We start from the raw sequence: 27,972 nt of genomic DNA on the forward strand, positions 1-27,972 counted from the left end.
TTAAGAACGTATGCATGTTGTAAAAGTGAATTATCTTGCATTAAAAGCTGCAAGGTACTTGCATGTATGCAGTCCTTCCTTCAGAGGCCATGTAGAGACTTCAGCACTGAAACGTTCAGCTCTTCACCACGCATGCTGACACTAGAGTGCAATCAAATCCCCCACCTTGACGGAAGGGTATCCTTCTGCTCTTTGGAGTGTGTGCATGCATGCTCACGGATCAATTACGTGTGTGTGTGTGTGTGTGTGTGTGTGTGTGTGTGTGTGTGTGTGTGTGTGTGTGTGTGTGTGTGTGTGTGTGTGTGTGTGTGTGTGTGTGTGTGTGTGTGTGTGTGTGTGTGTGTGTGTGTGTGTGTGTGTGTGTGTGTGTGTGCGCGCGCGCGCGTGCGTGTGTGTGTGTGTGTATGCTGCTTTAGACTCTGTCCATCCATCTTTGATGGACAGAGTGAAAGTGCATTTGACTGCTGGTATGCAGAATAAACTCTTGAAGCCAAAATTCTTACATCCATCTCAGAGCACAACTGTAATTCTAACAAATCACTTCTCTGTTATTTTACACAACAACTCCATTCCTTTATTTGCACAATATCAAAACAAAAAGGCGTGTGGCACATGGGTGTGGCATCAGAACGTGCTCTGGTGAAGACATCGGCAGCCGCAGCCTGCAGGGCATTCGTCCTGACAGCGGAACCACTCCATCATGTGGCTGGTGTGGCCGCCGTGGCCACAGCTCAGGCAGAAGTTGGAGGAGCCGCGCACGGCCACGTGGCAGATGGCGCACTGGAAGGTCAGACGCTTGCACACCGCACACTGGGTCCCCCGCGCCTGGCTGCGACAGTGACAGCAGTACAGCCCAAACTCTGACAATGTGAGGCAAATGATACAAACTGGTCAATGGCAGTGTTGACTAAAACTATGACGAAAAAAGTTTGTCGACTACCTTTTTTCACTGACGAAAACTAAGTAAAAACTAAATAAAAACTAAGCTATGATGACTAACACTAAGACAAAACTTGTCGTCAACAAATAAAAACTAGACTAAAATGTTAGTGAGGGACTAGTGGAGAAGAGATCCAGTAGAACTAAGACAAGTCAAGTGAAAATAGCAGATCTACAAGCTCACAACGCGTCGCGCTGCGACGCGTTGTGAGCTTGCAGATCGGCTATTTTCAGCATGCAACCAAGTGTAAAATCAGCCATTACGACGCCATCAAGGCACCGCCAAAATACATTTTAGTCGACTAAATGAACTGTAGATTTTGTCGATTGAAATCTTAGGATATTTAGTCGACTAAAACTAGACTAAAACTAAAACATTTCAAATGACTAAAATATGACTAAAACTAAATGGAATTTTATTCAAAAGACTATGACTAAAACTTTATCAAAATCTGCTGTCAAAATCAACACTGGTCAATGGTCAGGTCACATCATCATATAGTTTTATTTGATAGATTATTGTTGGACAGCACAGTGTGTGGGTAGGGCTGTAACTGACGATTGTTTTCAAAAACGATTAGTCTGTCAAATCTGTTCAGATTATTTGATTATCTCTACAGTTATGTGATTAATTTAGAACAGTGGTTCTCAAAGTAGGTTTATTGAGGAAGTTCCCCAGTAAAATGTGTTCATATAGCATTCAAATCAGTTTAACCACTTTAACCCCATAAAACAGTCGATCTACAAGCTCACAACGAGTCACTATGCAACTTGTAGATCTGCAATTTGTTTGAAGTTTCAACACATATCTTCTCTTATGGGGGTCCATGGGTTCCTATGGGGATGCATGGCATAACATATCTTTTCAGATAGGGTTGTTCGCTTTCAAATACATACCAATTTGGGGGCCATTGATGTGAAAATTGAGAACCAATGATATACGGTACAATGATGGTAAAACCAGGTAATAAAGTACAATTTCTATGAGAATCTCTATGAACTCACCGACGCCCTTGTGGGGTTCAGGAGGGCAGGAGGCGAACTTGAGCACGTCTGCCCGTTTGTCCTTGAGTCCCCAACGGTGGAGAATCTCTCCATAGCACTTCTTAAAGTCATCAAACTGTAATGTGTTCGCAGGGTCCAACAGCCTGGTGTCAACAAATCAAAACAAAATGATAAAGGGACAACAGTCTATGTGGCATAATAAAACAGTACTTGCAGAACAGGTTTCAGGTCGTGAAATGGTCAAGTGAACCAACAAATTTGAAATTTGTCTATTTGTCTGACTTTGAGATGGACACATTCTCATCCCCCTAAGCAGGAACAGATGATCTAATTTATCTTATCTGATATATCATTTGAATATGTATAGCATGCATAATGTTGCTGTCTGGTTAGTTATTTAGTTATATGTGTTTCCTGAATATTTGCCAGTGAAAGCCACAGTGCTATTATCTTTTATACTGTATACAGAGCTCATTGCTTGCAATATTGACACATTCATTGCCATTTAAGTAATACTGCACATCTAGTAAGAATATGAAATCTGCTAGGAGTCTCTTTAATAACAACCCCATAATTTATGATACTTTAAAGTTGTGGTTCATTACACGGAAATTGAGCGGAAGTCTAACATAACCTCTGTACTGAGTCCATTTCAAGGTAAGCCTGGCATCCCGCCCGGCATGATGGATAATGGGTATAGAATTCGGTCGTCTCAGGGAATAAAATACATGGTGATATATATGAGGGTTCATCCCTTTTATCATTTACAACTTCTATCAAAAGAGATCATTCTTTTAGATGCCTTCAAATGTGAGACTTCATAACTAGAAAAACTACTCTTGGTATTAATGTTAGAGCATCAGAGGCAGCGCAGTTACTCCATTCTAGGTCCAACCAATAAATCCATGACCAGTTTCTACAATGTGCCAGACTCATGTGTTGAATGTACAGAATGTCACAAAGACATGGCAAAATGAACTAGGTGCAAACATTGATGTGGATGAATGAGATGTCATATGGGACCATGCAAAGAAGGTTTCAGTGTGCAATTGTACTAGACTGTAGCAGTTTAAAATCGATTGCACCATTTGCACATCTCTCCCAAGTCCCAACCATAGACATAAAATGAACCCTAAAATGTAAAATCTCAATAGAACCTACAGTCGGCTCGCTGTGTTTGGTCCTGTTCTAAAGTACAGGGATATTGGATTTGGATGGATATATTGCAAGATATGCAAAACGTTACATCTAATTTAGTTAATTTAGTTTCCCCGGTATGCTATTTCAACATATTGTCTCTACACAGCTAAATCTTGAGTCTTAATTTAACACCAAAATATACCATAAGGGTCACTTTTTACACTCTCTGAATTAAATAAACACTTGGGTGTTTGTTTACTGTGTAGCAGACATTCAATGTCACCTCTTGTTCATGTCATGCTGTTCCCGCTCTCGTTCTCTTGGATCTGCGTACATTTGGTTGGCAAAGCGATAGTCGTCGGGAGAGGATTCTCCCCAGGGGGGCACGTGATCTGAGTCTCGACCTGTTTAGAAAACACTTTTCAGTTATCTGACAGGAAGTGTATATTAAACCAATGAAACAAAAAACAAATAACCCACACATACATTTGGGGATGTTAAGCAGGGAGGTTGCCCATTTTGTTGCAAAGCCCGCGAACGGAGAAACCAACAGCAGGTGCTGCGGACGGCCCAGCGCACCGCACCGCGAGAGGTGAGCTTCCCTCCCTCCAGGAATTATATGAAAAGCAGTGTGTGGTCCAAACTCAATGTATCATAAACGACAATCACCACCGCAGCCACACTACTGCAACAACGGCCGGGCAAGCTCTACCACAGCATCAAGCACCTGAACACCTGACTTCTGAACAGTTTCAACCCGGCTACCAACAGACTGTTCAACAAGTCACAAATACCGCTTGCCGCCAGGCTGGAATACCTTCCCTTATGTAGATTACATTTACACTTCCTTATGCAGATTCTATCTGACGTGGTTTCACCTAAGGTGGATTCAACTATGTGAAATATGCACAAACTGGTCTATTGAACAGTGCCTTAAGAACACTGTACCTGCTGCTACTTAGTTTTTTTTACTACTTCATTACACCTGTAAAACTGTGATGTGACAATAAAGGTGATTCTGATTCTCATTCAGCGAGCAGTGTAGCTGTGCTGATTGGCCGAATGCTGTTTAACACCTAGAGAACCTTATTATATCTGTCCTTTTATCACACCCCTTCTCAGGGTGAATAAAGGCTGGGTATGTCAAAAATACATATAGTAGCAGTAGCAGCAGCAGCAGGATAATCTGTGATACAGATGTATAAGTTTTCAGGCTTTCTCTCTGCCTTTCAGATACTAAAATGCTTTACGAAGTATAAACCAAGAAGGACAGGATTAACAAAACTAGATTAAAATATCAGATGTTAAAGCTACAATCTTACAAAGTGATGTCCTCTCCCGACGGAGAATGGTAATTGGGATTCAAACCCTGGTCTCCCACATGGGAAACCAAACGGGGAAGAATTCACCATTGAGGAGACACTGGAGTTTATCTGGGCGTGAAGGAACCAAAACACAGAGTGGAAAACAGCGACCTTCGACCGAGTGGCTGCATACTGAATGCTGTGTACCAACAAAGGTAGAGCACGCCAGCAACAGACCTTCGTTGTTCTTAGTCAACTCACCACACCGTCAGGCATTCCCAGCGGGACTATACCATTTCCTTCGCCGGGGAGCTTTCCTTACTGACTGTGATGTTAATCTATTAACCACATGAACCTTAGTGTCCCCATTCTGGAGCAAACATCCAGCAAAAATAGCCGATCTACAAGCCCTCATATCTAACGGAGGGCTGGGATATCAGCCGGAGCCATTCATACGTACATTGGGCTCCATGTCAAATTATTTTATTTCAGTGTGGGCTGATGCTATCTTACCGACATTCCAGGTTGTTGTGTCTGAGGTAATAGAACTGGAACCCGAGGTCACAGAACTGGATGTGAGGCTGGGCTGAAAGAAACAAGAACAAGATAATTAAAGTCAATCACATCCTCGATGAATTAACTCTGTCATGATTAGTAAGTTAAAATAATAATTCTGTGGGGCCCTGCAGGGGGCTCACTTTTATTAACCACTTGAGTCCTATTTTTTGTCACACGGGTGTGAGCTTGTACTGTAGATTTTCGTCTATAATGATGCCCAAAGTAGGGACACCATGTCGAAAGTGGTACACAAGTCAAAGAGGGGATATATGAGTAAGACGTACGTAGCGTGTGTGATAAGAAGGAAGCGCTGAAGGCCGTGGGGGATGGTGTCCATAGAGGGAGTAGTAGTCCTGAGGAGAGCCTTGGGCCTTGAATACACAACACAACATGGCCAGGGTCTGCACGTCACTCATTTGGCTGTAGTGGTCCAAACTGTTAGAGGGAGAGACAGAGACAGAGACAGAGACAGAGACAGAGAGAGAGAGAGAGAGACAGAGAGAGACAGAGACAGAGACAGAGAGAGAGAGAGAGAGAGAGAGAGAGAGAGAGAGAGAGAGAGAGAGAGAGAGAGAGAGAGAGAGACAAGAAGGAAATTAAAACTGTGAGATGTAAAAAGAAACATGAATAAAGAAAGAGGAATCTAAGACATTCACATTCAGTGCCATTCAGTGAGTTATATGTACAGTAGTTAGTTAGCTACTGTATTGACACAATTGTATAAAACATTGGCTCCAAGCGATAATCAAAAATCCTTGAATAAAAACATCAGTACATGTCAGACAGTGTAGGAGAGAAAGGGTGGTCAGGTTTTGACCATTTTTCCCCTGTTGAGTAATGTTTTTATTTACTTTACATGGAGAATGACTCATCCTCCATTGCCTTTTATATTTTATTTATAGAGGGAGCTAGGAAGGGGAAATAAAAAGGGCACTCAAGGCATACACAATAGCAACATTTAGTCCTATGTCGGCTAAGGGGGATGAGTCTAGTGTCAGATGAGAAAATAATATTATATCTGGTCTTATGCAACATACTAGCATTTCGTTGTGCAGTATGTTTTTGTACAAGTGATAGAATAAGTTTGCTTTATGATATGAGCTTATGATATTTTGGGGGATTGTTCATGGCACTGAAGGCTTCTGTTTATGCTGGGCTTTATGCTGTTTAAGTATTGTTCATGTATTAATGAAAGCTTTTACAAACGTGACGGAAAAAAACTGAACGGGCTGCTATACTCACAGAGTCTCAAGTAGGGAGCGCCCAAAGGGATGTCGGGCCCAGGGAGTGTCTGTGTCCGGGTCCGAGTCTGGACTCAGGTCTAGACTGGTAGCTGCAGCTGCCAGGGCCCAAACCTACACACACACGCAGATACATGCACACACACACAAAACATAACTAAAAGAGAAAGGCATCCATGTACAGTATGAACACAACATGCAGACATGTACATACTGTATATATGCATGCATATAAGTTTGATGAGTATTAAATAGTTTGGGTCAGATAATAGTAATAAGTAATAACTTAATTCAATACCATGACTATACAGTAAAATATTGAAAGTGTATAAATGAATACAAAATCCTGGGTGTTCAATTATACACTTTCAAAGTTAAATGTACCCTTTTTACATTTTACAGAAACAATAAACAATAAAATGCCTAAGTGTTAATTTATCCATTTGTAACACTGTGAGTGTGTACACTCGTTCAACTGAATTGAAATTAAAACTGAGGATTTGTCTGTGTACAACTGAGATGTTGTGGTGTGTCAGACCTTGGCCACGTCCCTGCGGCCCACGGTGAGAGATGCTGCTGCGTTCTTTTGACACGTGTCTTGGATGTCGTTGACATTCAGACTGAAGATGAAGACATAAAATGAGCATTAAGGCCCTGACACACTAAAAGCGTCAGATGTTCGTGTCATCAAATCCAGGGAGTGTCTGTGTTATTGTTTGCAACGGCTGTAGCCACAGTGGAGTCGTCAAGCAGGCGTGTCAAAGCTTGTCTCATTACTTTTTATATTATAAAATGATAATCTATTTTTATTTCAAACTTTGTACGTAACAAACATTCTGGTGCATGTACCGGAATATTCGTTTTCACTTGTTTGACCATTCTGGAAACACAAATCCTTTTGATAGATGATGTGAACACAAACAGAAGTGACGCTTTCAGTACATAGGGCCTTACATGACCGTTGATCTATTTTATCCTGCTCTGGCATGTCACTTAACTTCAGAGAAAGGTTGGCTAATACCTGCAAGCACAAATAAAACATAAACTATGAAAAATTAAAAAGTGGTAGTAAAATTGCATGTCAAAATACATGTTTGTCATCGTCATCATCATCATCATCATCATCTGTTTAAAGTCCACTTTCAAGGCACCGCTGGGTTGGACTCTATGGCTTTCTTCAACTTGTGTATAATGAAAAGCTTTTTTTGTGCTTTCTGCAAACAAGAATACAATATAATCACATTCATATTGATACATTGAACTTTATCACATACCCAGACAAAAAAAGGCTGGGTGAAGGGAGTGATAAAAGGACTAATAGGGCGTTGAGCTGCCATATTATCCCTAGAGAAGATTTGTCTTCTTCTGACCAGTGCTGAACTTGTCTCCGTGAGCGACCTCACTGCAGAAGGAACTTGGCCGCCAAACAAAGTTGCTGTGGATGGTTTGGTATAATTCCCAGCTCACGTGATTTTTGAGTTTATCCGGGTGCAAAGGAACTGAGAGTGGAACACAGTTCACAGAATGGCAGCATAAAGGCCAGCAACACCCTCCACACCATACATGGGCGACTGGCGGCCCGGGGGCCACATGCGGCCCCCACCTTCACTTAATGTGGCCCGCAGGTTAATATCAGAATACTGATATATTATTGATTTCAGCTACAGTTCCAAACATGCAAACATGACACGCTTTAATTACTTCAGTCTATATTAGTAGCTTAATGACTAGTATTACAATTCTATTTTATGTCCCATGTATTTGTATTTAAGTTCATAAAGTTAACATAAGTATAACCAAATGCATTTGAATTTAAATTAAAATGTTACTTTTCAGGATTACAATTAAAAAGTAGCCAAAAGGATTTCAGGATTCCAATTCAAAAATAGCCAATCTACAAGCTCAAAACGCGTCGCGCTGCGACGCGTTTTGAGCTTGTATATCGGATATTTTTGCAATTTTTAATAGCATTAATTAATACAAAAAAGTTAAAATACAGAGATAAGAGGTGTCTGCCCTCTGACAGTATATGCAATGTGGCCCTCTGGAGTGAGTGTGGAAACATATAGTGGCCCTATACATCATCAAAGTTGCCCACCCCTGCTCCACACCATTGGGAAATGTTTTCATTGTCTTGTCAATAAATGAGACTCTGGGTATGTGATATGTGGTATGGGAAGGAATTATGACCAGGCATTCGCCGTTGCCTTAAGCATCCCAACTTGATCAGTGATTATCAATATGTATTCAACAGTACTTTTTAAAGTGTTTTATGAAGCCACCACTCACATATAGCTCTCTCCCAGTGCTTTGTGAACAGGCAGTAGACATGAAATCTCCTGGATGATGACTTTCCCAGCCAGCTTGATGGGCCTGTTGCCGTAGTCCGTCTTATTGGTCTTATACCGCCGTGATTTCTGGTGGACAGAGAGGAGGGCAGAGATGGGGGGACCCGAAGGGACGTAGCACCACATAATTAAATGTGGTCTGGATGACAAATTGCTGCCTGTGCATGAATTAACCAGCGTCTTGCCTGCAGACCCGACGAAGGTCAAATAAAACAGTTTATGAAAACAAAAGACAGAGGTGAAATTGAACGTCCAACTGCACTTACAAGCCCAAAACCTCCCCTTTATGTTTTTGCATTATAGTTAGTTAACTGTTAAAAGTGGTTCACAGAAGACGAAAAAGGAGAAGAAAAAGGGAAAGGTATCAGATGGTTCAGGCGACAGCGGGCCTTGGCGTTACTGCAGTGCAATTACATGCAGGCAGGAGAGAATGTGGGTTCCAAAAAGACACTGAACTACCCAGATGAGACAAGGAGAAGAAAGTTGGATGGGAGAGAAGTGGATGGAAAGGGAAGAATGAAAGGGGACTGAGTCGGAGAGAGAGAGAGAGAGTCAGAGAGAGAGAGAGAGAGAAAGACAGAGAGAGAGACAGAGAAAGACAGAGACAGAGAGATCAGTACCGGGAAGTCATGAATGGTCTGCACAGACCAGCGGCGAGAGGCAGACATTAGTGGCTTCTGATTGGAGGAGGAGAGATGGGAAGGAGGAGGTGACCAACAGCGGCGTAGGGAACAAGACAAGGAGGAGGTGACCAACAGTGGCGTAGGGAACAAGACAAGTGATTGGGTGGGTGGACGGTCACCACAAACAACAAACAACAAACAAGACAAAAAGAAGACCTAATCAGGAAGACAGCTAAGACACCAAGATGGGGAATTTATACACGCAAAACAGCTCTGTGAACACAAAAACAATGGCATCAACAGAACTAACAGGCAGAAGAAGTCACTGAATCATTTCCTCATGTTTCCTGTCTTAAAGGCCTGTACTGGCAGTATGGCTCGTTTATCCCATTGACTATAGCCCCTTTCCCACTTGAACTGAAAGTAATAAATCCACTGGCAATGTTACATATTGGTGTAACATTGTGGGAACAGGAGACAGTGTCAATTTCCATACACAGTAAATTACGCGCAACTTCCACGAGCTAGTATTTCCTGGTTTTACAGACAAGAAGACTATTTGCCGGTGACAACTGACTCAGTTGACAGTTTTCAAGAAGGAAAGAAAATCCTCTTGGCCCGACTGCGTCCTGGGGAGGATTGCTGTTCATCCCAAATACAGATTTTATCGTCCCCAGAATTGTGGGCTTTAGACAACTCTCATGTGAGCATTATGCACTGTATCCCTAACAGTAATCTAAAGTGGGAATACAGACAGTATGCGGAACATCTCCGTAAAGGAGGCCAATGTGTGAATGACTATCCACAGCCGTTGCTGGATATTTTTTAATACAGCAGTATTATGGATTCCATGTGGGAAAGGGGCTTATGACTGACCGTATACTTGACATTACTGTCGGCCATTTTCCAAAGCATACTGTGGTTTGTTCGATGTTTGAGGATGCCATTGCATTCCATTCATTTCACTATGGTACTGCTTGGGATAGATAATCATACACAGTGAACTTTATTGTGCCATTATTTTTGTTCAAGTTTTCTTATCATCAGGTTTTAATACATTTTAAAGTGCTAATTGATTTGAAAAGTCCTGGAGAATGGACTGATTTACAAACCAAATTCAAACATCCATTAACCAACAACTTATTAACCATGCAATGATCTTTAGCAAACATTAGCTCAGTTATTCAGTTAGATTCGGCAACATTTTCAATGACTTTGGAGAGAATATCAACAAATGCAATTGCATTAACGATGGCGGTATGGACCATTCGTCCACAAAATGTAGAAATCACCCTCTTCACTTACTTTGTGTAGAAATACCTCTGGTGACTGATATTGTCCTTCTAATGAATGAGGAGACCTTCAGGTGTGTGTGTGTGTGTGTGTGTGTGTGTGTGTGTGTGTGTGTGTGTGTGTGTGTGTGTGTGTGTGTGTGTGTGTGTGTGTGTGTGTGTGTGTGTGTGTGTGTGTGTGTGTGTGTGTGTGTGTGTGTGTGTGTCCGTGCATGTTTCTCACCCGTTCCTTGTAGTAGAAGGAGGAGATGGAGACTGTGTCCTTGTCAGAACGGGTGGGGCTGCCGCTGTACAGCCTGAGGGTGGTCTGAGACTCTGTTCGCATCTTCATAGGAGTCAGTACACCACTGTGGTAGGCAGACAGGGCAGACAGGGACCTGGTCCATACGAAAACACACACACACACACACACACACACACACACACACGCACGCACACATACACGCACGCACGCAGACACAAAGCAGCACACTGGTTTTTGCAAACTTCTGGGGACTGACATTCAATCCATATCTCCTTAACCCAACCCTAACTGATCTAACCTACCTTTATGAAACATATGTTTTTCACATTATTAGGGCACGTGGTCATAATAGATCTAATTAACGATAGATGCAAAAATATATATATATATATATTAGTAACAGAGCACATAGCAGGCACACTAGGGTTTCAAACGGTAGAAGCATGCCGCATGCGCAGTGGCGTTTTAAATGCGGAAGTATTGCAATCCCAGATTTGACCACCAGGCGACGGCAGCTTCACTGTTCTATCAGCAGGTCCGAACCAATTTCATGATATCATGATATTAAGGTCGCAACAATACATTTCAGCTTGACTTTCAATCAAATTTGGGTCACCAATTCTGTCCCCAAATAGACATGCCGTCCCCAATCAACTGGTTTTATGTCCAAACGTGTTGGATTACCTATAGTATATCAAGTCTCTGTAACTGGATTTTTATACTCTACTGAAATGAACGGAAACCAATGGCTTTCTCAAAAAACCCAACCGTATGTTTTGGGAAATGGTCTGCAGTAATTCAAGTAATCTATGATTTATACAATAGGGGTTAACATGCCAGAACACCGTCTTTTAAAAAACATGTAGTTTTCACCTGGGTGTGGGCTCTGTGGTAGGGACAGAACGGTGCATGGTGATGGGCCTCGTGAAGTACACCAGGCAGCCGGTACCACAGAAGCGGGCCCCTGATGTCCGGGGAAAGGGAATGTTGGCATCCTGGTGGGAAAAATAACCAAACATGGACTTGGATAATAAAAGCTAACTTGGACACGCGGAGGTTGGATTATTGTGATGTTAAAAGAAGGACAATTCAGTTGATTCTGTTACATGGCCTCTTTATTTGACCCGTATTCAAGGAAAGTTGAATTCAATACTGATGCTTGTTTTCTCATTCATACAGTTCACAGCTGGGGGGGGGGCACCATTGAAGTACACCACCCAGTACTTCTACTGTTGACCACTGAGCAGCTCCTCCCGAGTTAAGTGCCTTGCTCAAGGACATCTTGTTGAGGAAAGTGGGAGTGTTGCTCATATGCCTTTTAAGGTAGCGTCTCTTCTGCCTTGTGTAAAGCACATTGAATTGCCTTGTTGTTGAAATGTGCTATACAAATTAAATTGCCATGCCACTGATTGTTCATTTCATGCATTGCACACAAAGAGCAATTAGCACAAAATAAATAAATACCAAGGGGTTCCCAAAGGTGGGGTCGCGAAATAATTTTGGGTCATAAAAAAAACCAAAAACAGAATGGATGAAATACAATCTAAAACTGATTACAAATAGTACATTTTACCATTTTAATACGTTACAAATGTGCACCGAACGTGCAAGTTTATGTGCATAAATTACCTCCACGGTTAGGTGGGGTCGCGAGTCAATGGCCGCATTATTTGGGGTCGCGGGCTGAATAGTTTGGGAACCCATGCCATAGACTGTAAAAAATATGGACGAAGGGAGCCCCATTGGTTTCTACAGACCCGCTTTGAAACCACTTTTTTGGCAGATTCAAATCCGCCATCTTTGAACTTCCGGTCCCGAAAAGAAACCGGAAACGACTGCTATTGGCTGAAACCGCAGCGAGGGCGGGTCTTCTTCACTCTGTAGAACCAGTAGAAGCCCTAGAAGCATACCCTGCTTTATCATTACATTTAAAAAAGCAACTTTAAACTAGCGATTGAAAGCATAAAGTGTTTATGAAAATGTTTACTAAGGTAATAAAATCAAGTGTAAAATCCGGCCAAAACCTTGTTCACTTGTATTGAGAGTAAATTCTTCAGGAGGTGAAATAGCGACATGTGCTATTTCATGGGCCATTAATGGGAACTGCACCCCTAAGAGATTCAGGAAGTGGGCTTCAAATCCAGCGGAGATTCCTTGCCGCCTGGTACGGGCACTGCACTAGTAGTTTAAATAAAGATCCACTCACACACACACACACTGCAGCAACATGGAGGTCCATTGTACCTGGTAGGAGCCGTAAGTGTTAGTGACGCGGGGGAACGTTGGCAGGGCTGATGCTATAGGGTTGGACAGGACGAAGGAACCCACCGCAGGCCCGTCTTCTTGTGTCTGAGGGGAATTGTGAAAGAGAGAAACAAACGTAACATTTCGGGACTGTAGGGGAGGATACAACTGAATCCTTTTTTGCGGTGTGGTGTGTGGATATGTGTTTCTCGTATTATTGTGTGTGTGTGTGTGTGTGTGTGTGTGTGTGTGTGTGTGTGTGTGTGTGTGTGTGTGTGTGTGTGTGTGTGTGTGTGTGTGTGTGTGTGTGTGTGTGTAATTGCGTTTGCATCAGAGTCCCACCATGTCAGACTCCAGGCAGGACACCAGCTGCCTCACACATGGCTCCAAACAGTTCTGGTTCCTTTTCACCTTCTGAAGTGACATGTCTGTCAGGATCTGCAACAAATAATCACACCAAGTAAGGCAAGGCAAGGCAGTTTTATTTGTATAGCACATTTCAACAACAAGGCAATTCGATGTGCTTTACACAGAACAAGCAAAGGAAACACAATTATAAAATGACATTAGGATGCATAAAACAAAACAAGTAAAACATTACTTCATTTCTCCACTCTACCATCACACAAATGTTGTCAATGTTTTATCATTAAAAAGGCATCAAAACAATGACAAAGGACACGCACATCCCATATCCCTGCTGGGCTGGGTGCTGGATGGATAAAAAATAAAACAAATCCACACACCAGTACAATGCTCCCATTATGGAAATGTTTATTCACTGTAACGTTTCGGGCTGGGACGCTCTTCCTCATCATACTGAGCATCGCACTGGTGTGCAGATGTTATTATTTTTCAAATGTTTTATAATGGAACATAACTTACATTTTCCACTTTCTCTCACATTCAGTACCCCCATAATACCTCTGCGTACCCCAAGGGGGCACACACATACACCCATTTGATAAAACACTGGTGTAGTAGGGTGATATAAATATGTTATCACCATATTTATTGTTCTGCCCCCACTTCAAGGACAAGGACTTGGTGTTCTGACATTTCCTCACTGCTGTTTAGTGCCCTCTAGGGGCAGGTCTACAATTAGTGTTTCTGTTCATAAAGTTTCAGCTTTTGAATGCTCCAGGTGCTGCCTATCAGCATTTAGTAATCAAGTGACTATTAGCAGCTGGCAGGGTTTTGAGCCTCAGTGAGAAAGCCACAGTTCATTTCAACAGTCATGTTTTTGTGTGTGCTCTTAAGAAGCAAAGTTTGTAAGTAAACCTTCTGCTTAGTTAAAAGAGTGTTGTATTTGGAGGACTGTGCTTTTGTTTGAATAATTACCTGCTGTGTTTTTGATTAATACTTACCTGTATGTTACTTGAGTTTGTGCATACTTGCCTAGTTCATGTTCATGTGCCGTTATTGTTACATTTGTTGGGTTGTAGATTAATGCAAACAATTCTATGTGAAATTTACACATGCTTTTTCTTGTGCTTGAAGTTTCACAGTTTCTATTAAAGACCTGTCAAGCCAGCTCCTGTCTTGACTGCTTTATGGAATAATGTTTAGCTCGCTGCATAGCCACATACACACACGTGTGGTGAGGGCAGAAGAGTGAAAAAACTAACTTCACCTTAAGAGCATCCTGCACCGCTACCAAGAGCAACAATGTCAGACCCTGCAGACCCCACTGCACATCGCGACACAGATGCCAAGTCGAACTGCAGTGGGACATCATCACGACGCTCCAGTAGGTCCAAGCATAACAACCAAGACGGCAAGTCGGACTACAGTGCAGCCTCTTCACGACCCTCCAGTAGGTCCTCCATTAGTATGGCTGCAACAGAGGCTCGTGCACAAGCTGAAGCTGCACGTACAAAGGCGATTTATGCAAAGCGTCAGATTGACATGGAAGTGGAGAGAGCGCGTATAGACGTGGAGAGAGCGCGCATCGATGCAACGCTCATGGCACTAAAAGAAGAGGGTAAGGCTGAAGCTGCAGCAGCAGCCGCAGAAGTGTACGAAGCAGCAATAGGAGCAGATGTTCAAGATTTCAGAAGCACATACAGCCACCGTGCATCAGTGCAGTCTTTACATCGCACTGGCGAATATGTTCACACTCATTTCAATAGCCAGCAAAGTGACACACTCAATCAACAGACAATTGAAGAACCACAGACTGTGGTCCACAGTGCCAGCTTAAGCCCACCACAACTGACCGCTGTATTTCCGCCACAACAAGCTCCTAGGCCTAGCTCCCAGCCACAGCCGCCCCCCATACAGCGGCTGAGCTCCCAGCCACAGCTGCCCCCCATACAGCAGCTGAGCTCCCAGCCACAGCCGCCCCCCATACAGCCGCTGCCCCCCATACAGCGGCTGAGCTCCCAGCCACAGCTGCCCCCCATACAGCAGCTGAGCTCCCAGCTACAGTCTCCCCCTATACAGCAGCCGAAGTCTGAGCCACGACCGGCCCAGATTTCAAGCTTCTCCTACAGCAACCTTGTCCCCAACTCCTCCCCATCACATTACACCAATGTCAAAGTATCCAATCCCTCCCCATCACATTACGTCAGCACAGCAGAGTACTCACCTAGAGTCGGTGGTCCATCCCACGTACCTGCTCCCAGGTCAACAGACATTTCTGACCTCGCCTCATACTTGGCCCGTCGAGATCTCGTCTCATCAGGGCTGAGGATGTTTGATAATCGGCCAGAGAACTATTTGTCCTGGAAAGCTGGCTTCTCCAATGTCATACAGGGATTGAACTTGAAACCCAACGAGGAGCTAGACTTGCTCACCAAATGGCTTAGTGGAGAGTCACTGCGGCATGCCGAAAGAGTCCGAGCTGTTCACGTCAATAATCCTATGGCTGGTCTGAACACAGTGTGGCAACGGTTGGACAGAAGTTATGGCTCACCAGAAGCTATTGAAGCATCACTTTTCTTAAGACTGGAAAACTTCCCTAAGATTCAAAACAAGGACTTCCAGCAGCTGCAGGAACTCTCTGATCTGCTCCTTGAAGTGGGAGCAGCTAAATGTGAGGGTTATTTACCGGGTCTCGGCTTCCTCGATACCTCCAGAGGAGTAACCCCTATTGTGGAGAAACTTCCATACAATCTCCAAGAACAATGGATGGTTCGAGGTTCAAAGTACAAAAAGGAACACCAGGTTCCATACCCACCTTTCTCATTCTTTGCCGAGTTTGTGTGGAGTCATGCCGAAATGAGAACTGACCCCAGCTTTGCTCTCCAAGCCTGCAATGCACCTCCAAGAAGCGAGAAGGCCCCAGCAAAGCAGTGGAGAGCTCAGAACCCCATCTTTGTCAATAAAACAGAAGTTGAGAACGTTTCTATCCCAGACTCTGAAAACAAACATTGTGAGAACCCAGACAAGCAATGCCCCATCCACAAATTGCCACACTCCCTTAAGAAGTGCAGGGGTTTCAGGGAGAAGCCGCTTGACGAGCGTAAAAGCTTTCTTATGGAGCATTTCATATGCTTTAAATGCTGTGCCTCAACGGCCCATCAAGCTAGGGACTGTAAAGCTGATATACACTGTTCAGAGTGCGACAGTAAACATCATATCTCAGCCCTTCATGCGGGTCCACCTCCTTGGGAAGTAACAGTGTCCACCACACCTGCCACAGAGCATGGCAGGGAGCAAGTCGAACAGGCTTCAGAAGTGGCCTTTTCACATTGCACCGAGGTCTCTGGGGAAGGCCTCCGAGGAAAATCCTGTTCTAAGATAATTCTGGTCAACGTCTATCCCAAGGGACATCCTGAGAGGAAGAAGAGGATGTATGCAATGTTAGACGACCAGAGCAACTTATCACTGGCAAGGTCCTCATTCTTTGACATATTCGGCATCCAGGGGAAAGCTTCTCCTTACACCCTCAAGACATGCTCTGGCACAACACCCACCACTGGCAGAAGAGCCAACGGCTTGATGGTAGAGTCTTTGAACGGTGAAATGCCCATGCTACTGCCTACCCTCCTTGAGTGCAACCTCATACCTAACAACAGGGACGAAATCCCTACGCCAGAGGCTGCGTGGTGCCATCCTCACTTACGTAGGGTGGCTAACGAAATTTCCCCGCTCGACCCCTCAGCTGAGATCCTTTTGTTGCTCGGTAGGGATATAATCCAAGCTCACAAAGTCCGCAAAGTGTACAATGGGCATCACCACAGTGCACCCTATGCCCAACGGCTTGACTTGGGATGGGTTATCGTAGGCGACACGTGTCCAAGGGGAACTAACAGGCCTATCGTGAATTGTTTCAAGACCAGCATCTTGGAAACTCCTAGTTGTCTCACACAATGCAAGAGTAGCATCCACGTGAAAGACAATCTCAAAGCCCCTGTCTACAGCGCCCGTGCAGCAGCCCCAGTTGCAACAATCCACGGCCACACAGAGGCTCCGCTGTGGACCAGCAACACTGAGGTTCTGCTGCCCACCACTCTGCCTGTGATGGCGCTGCCTAATGACAAGTCAGTTTCAGTCAGCACCCGTCAGCCGTCCTGTTCCAGTCTGGCTGTCCTTGAGTCTCCTGCGACCACGCCACCTGAGACCACGCCGCCTGCAACCACGTCTCCTGCGACCACGCCGCCTGTGACCACGCCGCCTGTGACCACGTCTCCTGCGACCACGCCACCTGCGACCATGAATGCGACCACGCCGCCTGCGATCCCACCAGCTGTAGTTCCGGAGGTCCAGCCCCCAGCCGCCTGTTACCTTAGTCCCAGGGTCTCTGACCGATGTCCTCTGCATTCTGGCTGGCCGCCTGGGAGTCACCTTCATGGTTCCCGGCCTTCTGGGTGGCCTCCTGACCGGCCTACTTCACTGACACTGCAGGAATGCTCGCCTATGTCACCAGCCCCCAAATCTCCCTACAGGAGATCCTACATGCATCACCAGATCTCTGATCCTCCTCCAGAAGAGTCCCACCTACGTCACCAGTATCAAAGTCTCTTCAGGCATCAGTGGCAACAAGTCCATACACTGGACAACAGAGACAGTACAGTAAGACTGTTCCTCAAACCTGTCTCGAAGGCTGTCCGCCTTCTACCAAAGGACACAGTTCTAGTTAGTGTGACCTCTTGCAGATGTCAGGCGGGGAGTGTTCTGCCCCCACTTCAAGGACAAGGACTTGGTGTTCTGACATTTCCTCACTGCTGTTTAGTGCCCTCTAGGGGCAGGTCTACAATTAGTGTTTCTGTTCATAAAGTTTCAGCTTTTGAATGCTCCAGGTGCTGCCTATCAGCATTTAGTAATCAAGTGACTATTAGCAGCTGGCAGGGTTTTGAGCCTCAGTGAGAAAGCCACAGTTCATTTCAACAGTCATGTTTTTGTGTGTGCTCTTAAGAAGCAAAGTTTGTAAGTAAACCTTCTGCTTAGTTAAAAGAGTGTTGTATTTGGAGGACTGTGCTTTTGTTTGAATAATTACCTGCTGTGTTTTTGATTAATACTTACCTGTATGTTACTTGAGTTTGTGCATACTTGCCTAGTTCATGTTCATGTGCCGTTATTGTTACATTTGTTGGGTTGTAGATTAATGCAAACAATTCTATGTGAAATTTACACATGCTTTTTCTTGTGCTTGAAGTTTCACAGTTTCTATTAAAGACCTGTCAAGCCAGCTCCTGTCTTGACTGCTTTATGGAATAATGTTTAGCTCGCTGCATAGCCACATACACACACGTGTGGTGAGGGCAGAAGATTTATGGATTAAATATAGTGTAAATATTCCACAACTCAATTTTCTACAATTTTTCTATAAACTCCCATAATTAAACAACCTAACAATGAATGTAGCTCTGATTAATGTATCTTAATATACTGGAAACAGACCTGTTTAAAACCAGCTACATTGGGGGAGAAGTACTGTATGTTTACTGTCAGTTATTTAGCTGTAGACCGCAGCTCGAACATGTCTGCAGCCACATACAGTTCAAATTGTATTTGTAGTCTTTCCACCGCCCAGTGTTGTCAGAGTAACATCACATTGTTGAATTTAACGTCATATTGTTTGTTTTATTTCACACTATTTTCATTCACATCAAAGTATTCAGTGAACACACTGTCCTGTGACAGAAGGTTTTAACATTCTGGGAGCCACTACCCTCAGTGTGACTTTGCCTTTTGCCTACCAATGACTGGATGAGTGGGGCTAAACCATGCCAAGGAAATGCATGTCAATATTTACAGTTCACACACTAGTTTTACTCCAAATTTCCAAAGCAGTGCTATATCCATAGGGAAACAAAAAAAAACGTTATTTATCGAGGTAAATGCATATCACACCTTAACTCATTGAGTGCCATAATTATTAATATCTATTTCTGGCCATTACAATTTTTATTAAAATTTAAAATTTAGTAAAACAAAAGTGCTTAGGAAGCGAGATACAGCCTTTTTCAGTTATAAGTTAAACAAGGAGTGGATGGAGCTGCAAATCTTCAGATAATGATATCTTGGGTTCAGGAAGATTTTTTTTTTTTTGAAACACGTTAATGGCACGTTGCACCATAGCGCTAAAACACGTGAAACACGTTAATGGCACTCAATGAGTTAATACAGTCACCTGTATAATACAACATATTAGTTGCATTGTGTCAGCCAATACAATAAAAATTGCATTACAAAATGTGGAGTAGGAGAGAGGAGGTGACATGCAATCCTGATTATTAACTGTTTTGGAACCTAGAGCAATTAGGTACATACCGGTACATTTGCTAACAGCTTAGCTTACCTTCTGTATCTTTGTCCTCATGGCAGGCGGTATGGTGGTGGGAGAGACAAACTGGAAGGTGGGAGCAGCATTGTTGGGGTAGTGGGCAGGGAACTTCACCACCATTCGTACCTGATGGCTTCCAAAGTGGGCCGACACAACACAGCTCCTATTTACAGCATCCATCTGGAGTCAGACATGGAGAAATATATGTATACACACTGAACACTGGACTCATACAGTAAAAATCCATCTGTTTCAAAATATATCATATATAAATATAATATACAAAATATACATATCCAAATATATTTTCAATGCCCAAAATGAAAATATATTGTGAAAATGTTTTACCATGGCCAAAATATATTTTCAAATCAATTTTCGGCCAATTTCTGCATATGAAACATGCCAGTTTGGCCATAATTTTCAGACAGACAGACAGATAGATGGACCGTGCGGACGTGCCCCCCCACCCCTGTTGTTCCACCCACATTTTTAATGCTTTCTACGCCAATGGGGTTCCACTTCTTCCTCGGCTAAATCTAGACAGCTCAAGCCTGTTTACCATGAGAAGTCCTTTTCTCACCTCTACATTGACGTTCCTGATTTGCAGGTTGACCAGGGAGAACTCCTGCTGCAGGGTCTGGCCCGGGGCATCGTGTCGTCCACTGGAACTCATAGCTGAATGAACCCCATCCTGGTCTGAGACAGGAAACAAAACAACACTATAGTACATGATATGGCAATATCGTGACGTTATTAGCAGTTACCAATTAATGAATAACAGCTAAGACAGATACCTGGATATAAGCTTGCCCTCTTTACCAAATACAAATTCAAGACTTTTCCCAAACTGATTATTTTCTTTCTTTAAGATGTTTGTTAGGATATTGACTGTTTGATCACCACCGATAGTGATCTCAAGGAATTGACAATGACATTTTTATGTATTTTGCCCTACAGATAGCTGACCACTGCTGCACAACACTTTAGTGTTTGACTTGGGGTTAGGAGCAACACAGGTGTTATATTTGGGGTGCTTAAGCCATAAGCTAGAAAACAAGCAATAACTCATTTTCAAGTCTAATGGGCTAACGTTAGCACGGGTGCCAACTCAGGAACAATTTTACCATTGCACAACTTCACTAAATGCAACAATGATACTGTACACATGTTCATGAATAAGATATTGTCAACTTTTTTATGTGAGTTTTACTATGAACAAAACTTGCAGCCTTTTTCATGATTTTCATCCAAATGTCCATACTTTTCCAGGGCTGGAAAGAAAATATGATATTTTCCCGACTTTTCAGACCTACACAAGCACCCTGAAGAAGGGGTAGTAGAAAGTGAGGGGATGACATGCAGCATGGTTGACATAAGAGGAAAATGGCCGCAGTGTGAATATGGTCAACAATTAGAGCTATGCCTCTGTAATACAGGGTAATAAAAAGGCAAATTTGCAGGTACATCATTTCACCTGACAGCAGTGATAAACTGAGTGGTCATTGTGTGTCTCACCCTGCAGGTCATCCACTGACAGGCTGGACGTGTGTTGGGGCTCCGGTTCCTGGGAGGACATTGTCTTCTCCGTCTCCATGGTCAGAGACATTCCCTCCAACTCTTCAACTATGTCGTTAGAGCAGAGCTGGACAACGTGCATACATCAACGTCAACATGCCATCTTGGGAAAGGGATATGAGTGTGTTTCATTCATTTTTAGTTCATGGATAGGGTAAATATCTTTGACTTACTTTTTGTAGCTGTGGATCCACTCGCCATATTCTCAGCGTCTGGTCCCTGGACCATGTAACTAACTGGTAGTCCTTAGAGCCTGCAGTTTGTTTTATGGATAAAAGCAGTGAAACCCATTGATAAGATGTCTGTTAGGGTCAGAGGAAAAGTGAGTGTAAAGCCTATGATATCCTTGTTGCACGATGGAGTTGCTTGCTGGATATAACAAGTTTTCAGGCAGCAACACCATCGTGTGATGTCAGGAAGTAAGAAGCCTAGATTGTAAAGACATCAATCAGTTTTCATGCCATGAAAAATCCCCACCTTGAAACAAGATGTAGATGTAGAACTACAAAAAGGCACATATCTGTGCGCATATCTTCGCCAGGCTGGGTTGCCTAGCCAGGGCTGTGTAAAGGGTGCAGTGTACTCCAATGAATGACAAACTTTTTTCGGCTTCGGCAGGTCTTCCCGAACCGAAGAAAGTTTGGCAAGGATGAAAGTGTTTTATGATTGCTACGCTCAATCGTGAAGTTGTGGGTTGCAACCGCCCAGGGCCGCAGGAAGGGTAGTGCGAGCGGTGCGGCCGCACAGGGCCCCTCACTTGGGGGAGCCCAGCAAAAAATAAATAAAAAAAATAGTGAACAGAATCACATTTATTAAGAGTTATAAAAAGAAATAACCGCAAATAACCACCAAAAACTCGGAAATATCCGCCCAAAACCCCCATCCTCACGCGCGCACGAGGATGGGGGCGCGCACAGGGCCCCGCATTTCTCCCAGACGGCTCTGCAACCGCCAGAACGCATGGAAGCTGGAGGGGATAGGATAAGGATAATTCCTTTTAACAGGACGTTCATGAAAGTCCTTGCGGGCTTGTTTCCATATAGCATATAGCATGTATTACGACATACAGGCAGAATACAGGCAGAATGGAAACTGCTTTTGGAGGTGCGTTCTATAGAGGCCCCTCAACGTGCGAGTCCAATGTGTGGTTGATTGGATCTTGCGTTCATGATAAATGACGTTTTCTGTAAGAAATAGGCCCTACCCACCGGGGGGCGGGGCTTGAGGTAGGGGCCCCTACATTCGGCCTGGCGGAGATAATGATCTAATTTCAGGATCGTTTTAGGTTTCAGGGGGCCGTTTTGCTCCTATATCTTTCTGACACTGGATGGGACTGATATGACATTTGACCTTCTTTCTGCGGTCGCCAGCGGAACTCCAGGACCACATCGTCATGGCCGACAAAGGCGTGGACAGGGCTGTTGAGGTCCAAGTTGCTCCACAGCAGCAGGCTGTTTTCTCTCCGTAGCTGAGGAACCATCACTGTCACCAGACCATTGGAGAAGGGCTGTAACAGGTGAAGGTTTTATACAGAGAGAGACATAAAACACACAACCATGTACCGAAGCAGAGGTACTGTCTGTACAGACAGTATACTGTATAAACTAGGAGATTCGTAAGGGAACATTTACCGTGTATCTGGCCTTCCACACTGGCACCTGACAGGACAAGATGTTGAGGTATTTCCTTGGTTGTCTATAGTCCCAAAACTACACAGACAAGTTTAACACAGCATTCAATAAATGTAGTGCAAGGTAAAGCAAAATGTATCCTCTGGGGAACAGATGTCATTGAGAAAAAACTCTATAATCTTAATAAATTGGCCAAAATCAATTAAAAAAGAAACATATCATTTGGTTCCATACCATACCAAGTGTTTGATTTATAATGGTGACAAATGGTCATTATAATATAATGGATTACTCAAAATGAATATATCATAATATATCATATTTACTTTAAAGTGTGTCATTTTTATTCAGCAACACTTGAAAGGCTGAAACAATTAAATATTAGCCTACCGCATACGAAGTTAAATAGCTAAATTAAGGTCGCAATGCAAAATATTACTATATCATTCATATAAATACTATAATCATGCTAGTCATTTTATACTTTGGATTTGAAGAAGCAACGGTAGAATTTTCTCATTTTAAACATTTACATGTGGCAGCAGAGTGTGGTTTATTGACAGCTGAAATAAAGTCTCAGGGTGGCACTCTGATGCAGCAGTGTAATCATTTGGGCTGATCATAACTTTAAAAGACTGTAATTCTGTTCATTGTCTTACAGCACCACACAGAGGACAAAACTGACTGAATTCAATGCAGTCGGTTTTCCAGCTGAACCAGCTGGAGTATGGTTTGAGGAAGCTATTGTTATTAAGTGTCATAATTACATAATTGTGAAACCTAAAATCCCAGTTTTCAGTTACTTTCAATTAAGTTTTGCAGCCCTAAGTGTGGATGAATATGCTGTGTTGTAGTCCAGGAATCATGTTGGTCTTACCCTGACAGAGTTGTCCTGACTGGATGTAGCCAGGATGTATTCGCTGTCTGGGTGCCAGTCTAGACCATGGATCTTTGATAGGTGGGCTGCTACATACTCTACTGCTGTGTTGGGTTTCTGTTGTTACCAAAAAGAAAGCATAGGTTAAATATGTACCAACCATGTTCTAACATCGATTTGGGATGCAGCCATGTGTTGCACGTCTTTCCTCCACTCTACCCTCAGCTTCCTGTATCTCTTATCTGTATCCCTTCCAGTCTTTCAGTTTTTTTTGTGTGCAAATAATAGAGTTACCCTGTGATACATGTTTCAGAAGTTTTAATATACATTAAAAGATACATTGGATATAGGAGTATACTATCTCTCTACTACCAAATCAGCCTGGCTGGTCATAGGCCAGTTTAAACTTTCTTCTTGTCGTAAGCCAGTGTGACACTCACCCTTTTATCCCAGATTCGTACGTCACCATCATGACTGGAGGCGAGGAGATACTGATTCTTCTTGTTCCATTTGACTTGTGATGCCCCGGCTGCAAAAAAACAAAATATCAACATACTGTAGAAAAGGGAGATGATGGAGTAGAAAATATAAGTGAAGGATTCGAATGAATATCAGGGGAGACCATGTAGCCACTGAATAACTCAAAGCTGATACGGTGTTCTTACCAACTGCAGACAGAGCTACTGTAGGTTTCCGTGTGTCTCTGGAAAATCAAACATGGGCAGATTTAAAGCCCCTTCCACATTGAACGAATAACATACAGTGAAAAAGATTAGGATACTATGCAAAGAATGTGTTTTACCCTCTTCTAAGTCTTCCTCATTTCTCTGAGATCTTACCTGGTGTCCCAGATGTAGATATAAGTGTCCACAGAACTTGTGACCAGGAACTCTGGTTCAAACCACGACCAGTCGAGATCACTGAGGTCAGACAGAGTTTAGATTCATTCAGCATTATACAGCATCTTATCTTTTTTTTAATGAATGAAAAGCTTTATTTCATGTTAACATGAAACATGTTAAAATTAGACAACAAAGTTGTCCATCCACTATTAAGGTAAAGCTTGGTGTACAGTATACTGCCCATAATGACTGCTACCTGAATTGTAAGTATGTGCCAAATAAAAGTTACAATTACAATTTAGGCATTTAGCGGACAACCTTATCCAGAGCGACTCATGGTAATTAATCACATAAATAGAATGCGGAGATAACAGTGTAGTGCCTCACTGTCTGGAAAGATCTCAATTTGTTTGTATTCTACAGCACTCTGGCCGTGTGGTGTGTTGTCCTAGAAAACCGTTAACATTTATAAAAGTGTCTGTGTGTTAGCAAAACATGTTTAAGTTGCAGTAACAGCATTATTACCTGATGACTCGCGTGTGCCCCTGCAGGGACGTATGAGCCTCCCCGACGCCATCCCTCCAGGTATAAAGATCAACACGCTGGTTGCTCTGTAAATAAAGACATCTCAGCAACGTTCATAAAGCAAAAGAATGGATTTGGTTTTGAGTTTTAGGTAAGGATAAGGATAATTCCTTTTAACAGGTCGTTCATGAAAGTCCTTGCGGTCTTGTTTCCAATGAGAACCTGTGAGCAATTGGGGTTAAGAGTCTTGCTCAGGGACAAATTTCATATCATCGGCACATATGCTGGGATAGCCTGGAATCGAACCTGGGGCAACCAGGGCCAGCTGGTTCCCTAGGCGGGCTCACTAACCACTCAGCTATGGCCGCCCCATCCTAAGGTGACAAACTTAGGATGCCTGGCCATATAACATGGCATCGACAAGTGGGGTTGACTATAACAACTTCACTATCTGAGATCAGGGTGCTACTAGGAACACCACATGCACAATTTCGGACCAACATAACATTGGTTGTTTGGAAAATGTCAATCTCAAGCAGAAGAATTTTGGAACACTTCAAAGTTCACTTTTGTTTCGGCTCTAGAAAGTGTTTTGTCTTCATAAATATGACGGAGACTTACTGAAGCAGCAAAGAGGTGGGACCCGGATTTGTGCGGATTCCACTGCACTGTGCCCACATCCCATTTGCTCTGACGTCCAATTTTACGAGGGGCTTCAGACGGGGTCTCTAGATTTACGATGTAAAGAAACCGTCGCCTGCAATGACAATACCACACAGACAGATATACGTAAATGTATTTAAATAGCTCCTTCGTTTGCTATCACACGTTTATGAAGGTCAACTGCAGGTGTGATTCCGATTGCATTCGAGGTTACGGGGATGATGCTGATGGTGCAATTGTAAAGTACTATAAGTTGATGGTAAAATATAGATATGTAGTTTACTAATGCGATCAGTTAATATGTTATGCTGCTAGGAGGAGTACTGAAAGTTTGATGTGTTGATGATGAAACATGGCCTACTTTATGGACATGTACTACAATAAACAAACATCGTATACTGAAAAAGTCACATTCAATTCTATATAAAATTGACAAAAGAATCACAGAAGATAGTACGTTTGTTGTGCCACACATTGTCTAATCTAAATAACACATGCTTTATCTTGATAAAGTGTTATTGTACATTTCACGTTATAATGCGATAATGTAACAATTAAGCAACAACCAAAGACGACAGTGATTTGCTGTACACACTCTAGAAATCAAGAAAATATGAATATGAACAAAATGTGACAGTGACTTTAGAGGAAAACAGACATTTCAAGTGATCCTAATGTAATGTGAGGGCAGAATTCACTTGCAAGTGAAAAGAGGCCAACATACCCAGACAGGACAGCATGGTGCCCCAAGCAATCCACAGACATAGCTGTTGCCTGTGGAAAGTATGAAATAGGAACAATTTAGGTTGGCATGGTACTGTCATGGTTTACATTTTACACCAGTGGTTCTCAAAGTGGATTCCAGCCCAGGGACTCTCTGGGTTCTTTTAAAGGGGTCTAAATTGCACCTTACAAGTCTGTAACTCTGACTGCATACAAATGGATTTGTATACAGTCAGAATGTGTTAAGGGGAGACCTTGAAATACAAAAGTTTGAGAACCATTGGTTTACAGGGATGAATGACTGAAAACGAAGATATCAATCAGGTACAAGTTTTTCCCTAATCATAAATAAAGGAGACTGCACATATTTAAATCAAATTATGTTAGCAACACGTCTACTACAGGTAGTGAAATATTCTGTTGTTACAAATTAAAGTAACTCTTGGAGTGTCTTATGCTGGGGTGCTTTGCTAGACTCAGAGAAAACTTCAACTAATGTCCACACTGCAGTCAAATAAAACGTTGTCCGGCTGAAGCAGGACTTTGTCTGCATCGGGAGTCGTGCATTCATTTTAAGACGGTGTCATTAGTACCTGTGCATCTCTAAACTCAACCACCACATTCTCACTGCTCCAGCGGGCAGCCATCTTCCTCTCCTCATGACAACAACAAAACATCACGTGACCATGCAGGCTACTTGGCTCTCCTCTGATTGGCTGGTGGCAGAGGCACTGGCTGGTGGGAGTGTCAGTGTTTAGCGTTGCCAAGTCCGCTTATTATAAGCGACGTTGGGCTTGCTTGTAAAAACTGGGACCAGTTATTCACAGAGAGGATTACACCCTCTCTACCCTGACTTTCCCTTCTCTGCTCTGTCCTGTCTCAGTAAAGTACAATGCCTCACAAAGCTCTCTTTATGTATATATAAACTGTGAAATATATTACATTGACAAAGTGTGTCTTCTTTCCAGAATGTTCTCATTCAGATTGGACTGATTGATTGATTGATTGATTGATTGATTGATTGATTGATTGATTGATTGAGTAAATACTTTATTAACAGTTGGCAAAAAAGCAAAGATATAATGCTTAAAGGATTGAACCCATGAAAGCACTATGGCTTGTTTCCATTGGAGTCCTGTGTATTCAATTCTTCGAAACAGACAAATATTTTATACAATACTACTAACATCATTTAAACGAGCTCAAAAAGAAAAATATGTACAGTAAACAGTTTTCTGTTGATAGGCTTGGACTTTTTACAGGTGCTTGTTTCCAATCCAAAGTGTAAATATAGTTGCTTAGTTGGGCTTGCTTCACAATTCTTAAATTATTTTAACCAGTGGTTTTCAAATATGTTTATGTCAAGGACCCCCAAATTAATATGTATTTGTTCCCCTAACCCCCATCTGAAATGCATTTTGTGCCAGGGGAGCCAAATGCCATATTTGTGTTGTTCTTCAGA

General features: G+C 42.9%; 1 protein-coding gene across 1 annotated transcript; it reads right to left on the bottom strand.

Annotated features, from left to right (window-relative positions):
- Positions 1-383: 383 nt before the first annotated feature.
- wdr59 (WD repeat domain 59) lies at positions 384-27,160 on the bottom strand. Its single transcript, XM_080450798.1, has 26 exons — positions 27,104-27,160; positions 26,512-26,561; positions 25,746-25,881; positions 25,125-25,210; positions 24,597-24,677; positions 24,423-24,460; positions 24,198-24,286; positions 23,758-23,874; positions 22,881-22,958; positions 22,600-22,756; positions 21,423-21,502; positions 21,190-21,316; positions 20,255-20,370; positions 19,687-19,851; positions 13,281-13,376; positions 12,939-13,043; positions 11,568-11,689; positions 10,674-10,827; positions 8,477-8,604; positions 6,726-6,807; positions 6,189-6,301; positions 5,231-5,381; positions 4,902-4,974; positions 3,368-3,488; positions 1,945-2,087; positions 384-860 (listed from the first exon to the last, which is right to left on the bottom strand). Exons 1-26 carry the CDS (start codon positions 27,155-27,157, stop codon positions 625-627), a joined length of 2,898 nt encoding a protein of 965 aa, XP_080306924.1. The 5' UTR covers positions 27,158-27,160; the 3' UTR covers positions 384-624.
- Positions 27,161-27,972: the final 812 nt, after the last annotated feature.

The sequence above is a fragment of the Gymnoscopelus braueri genome, assembly GCF_963280865.1.
Source record: "Gymnoscopelus braueri genome assembly, chromosome: 1".
Classification (NCBI taxonomy): Eukaryota; Metazoa; Chordata; class Actinopteri; order Myctophiformes; family Myctophidae; genus Gymnoscopelus; species Gymnoscopelus braueri.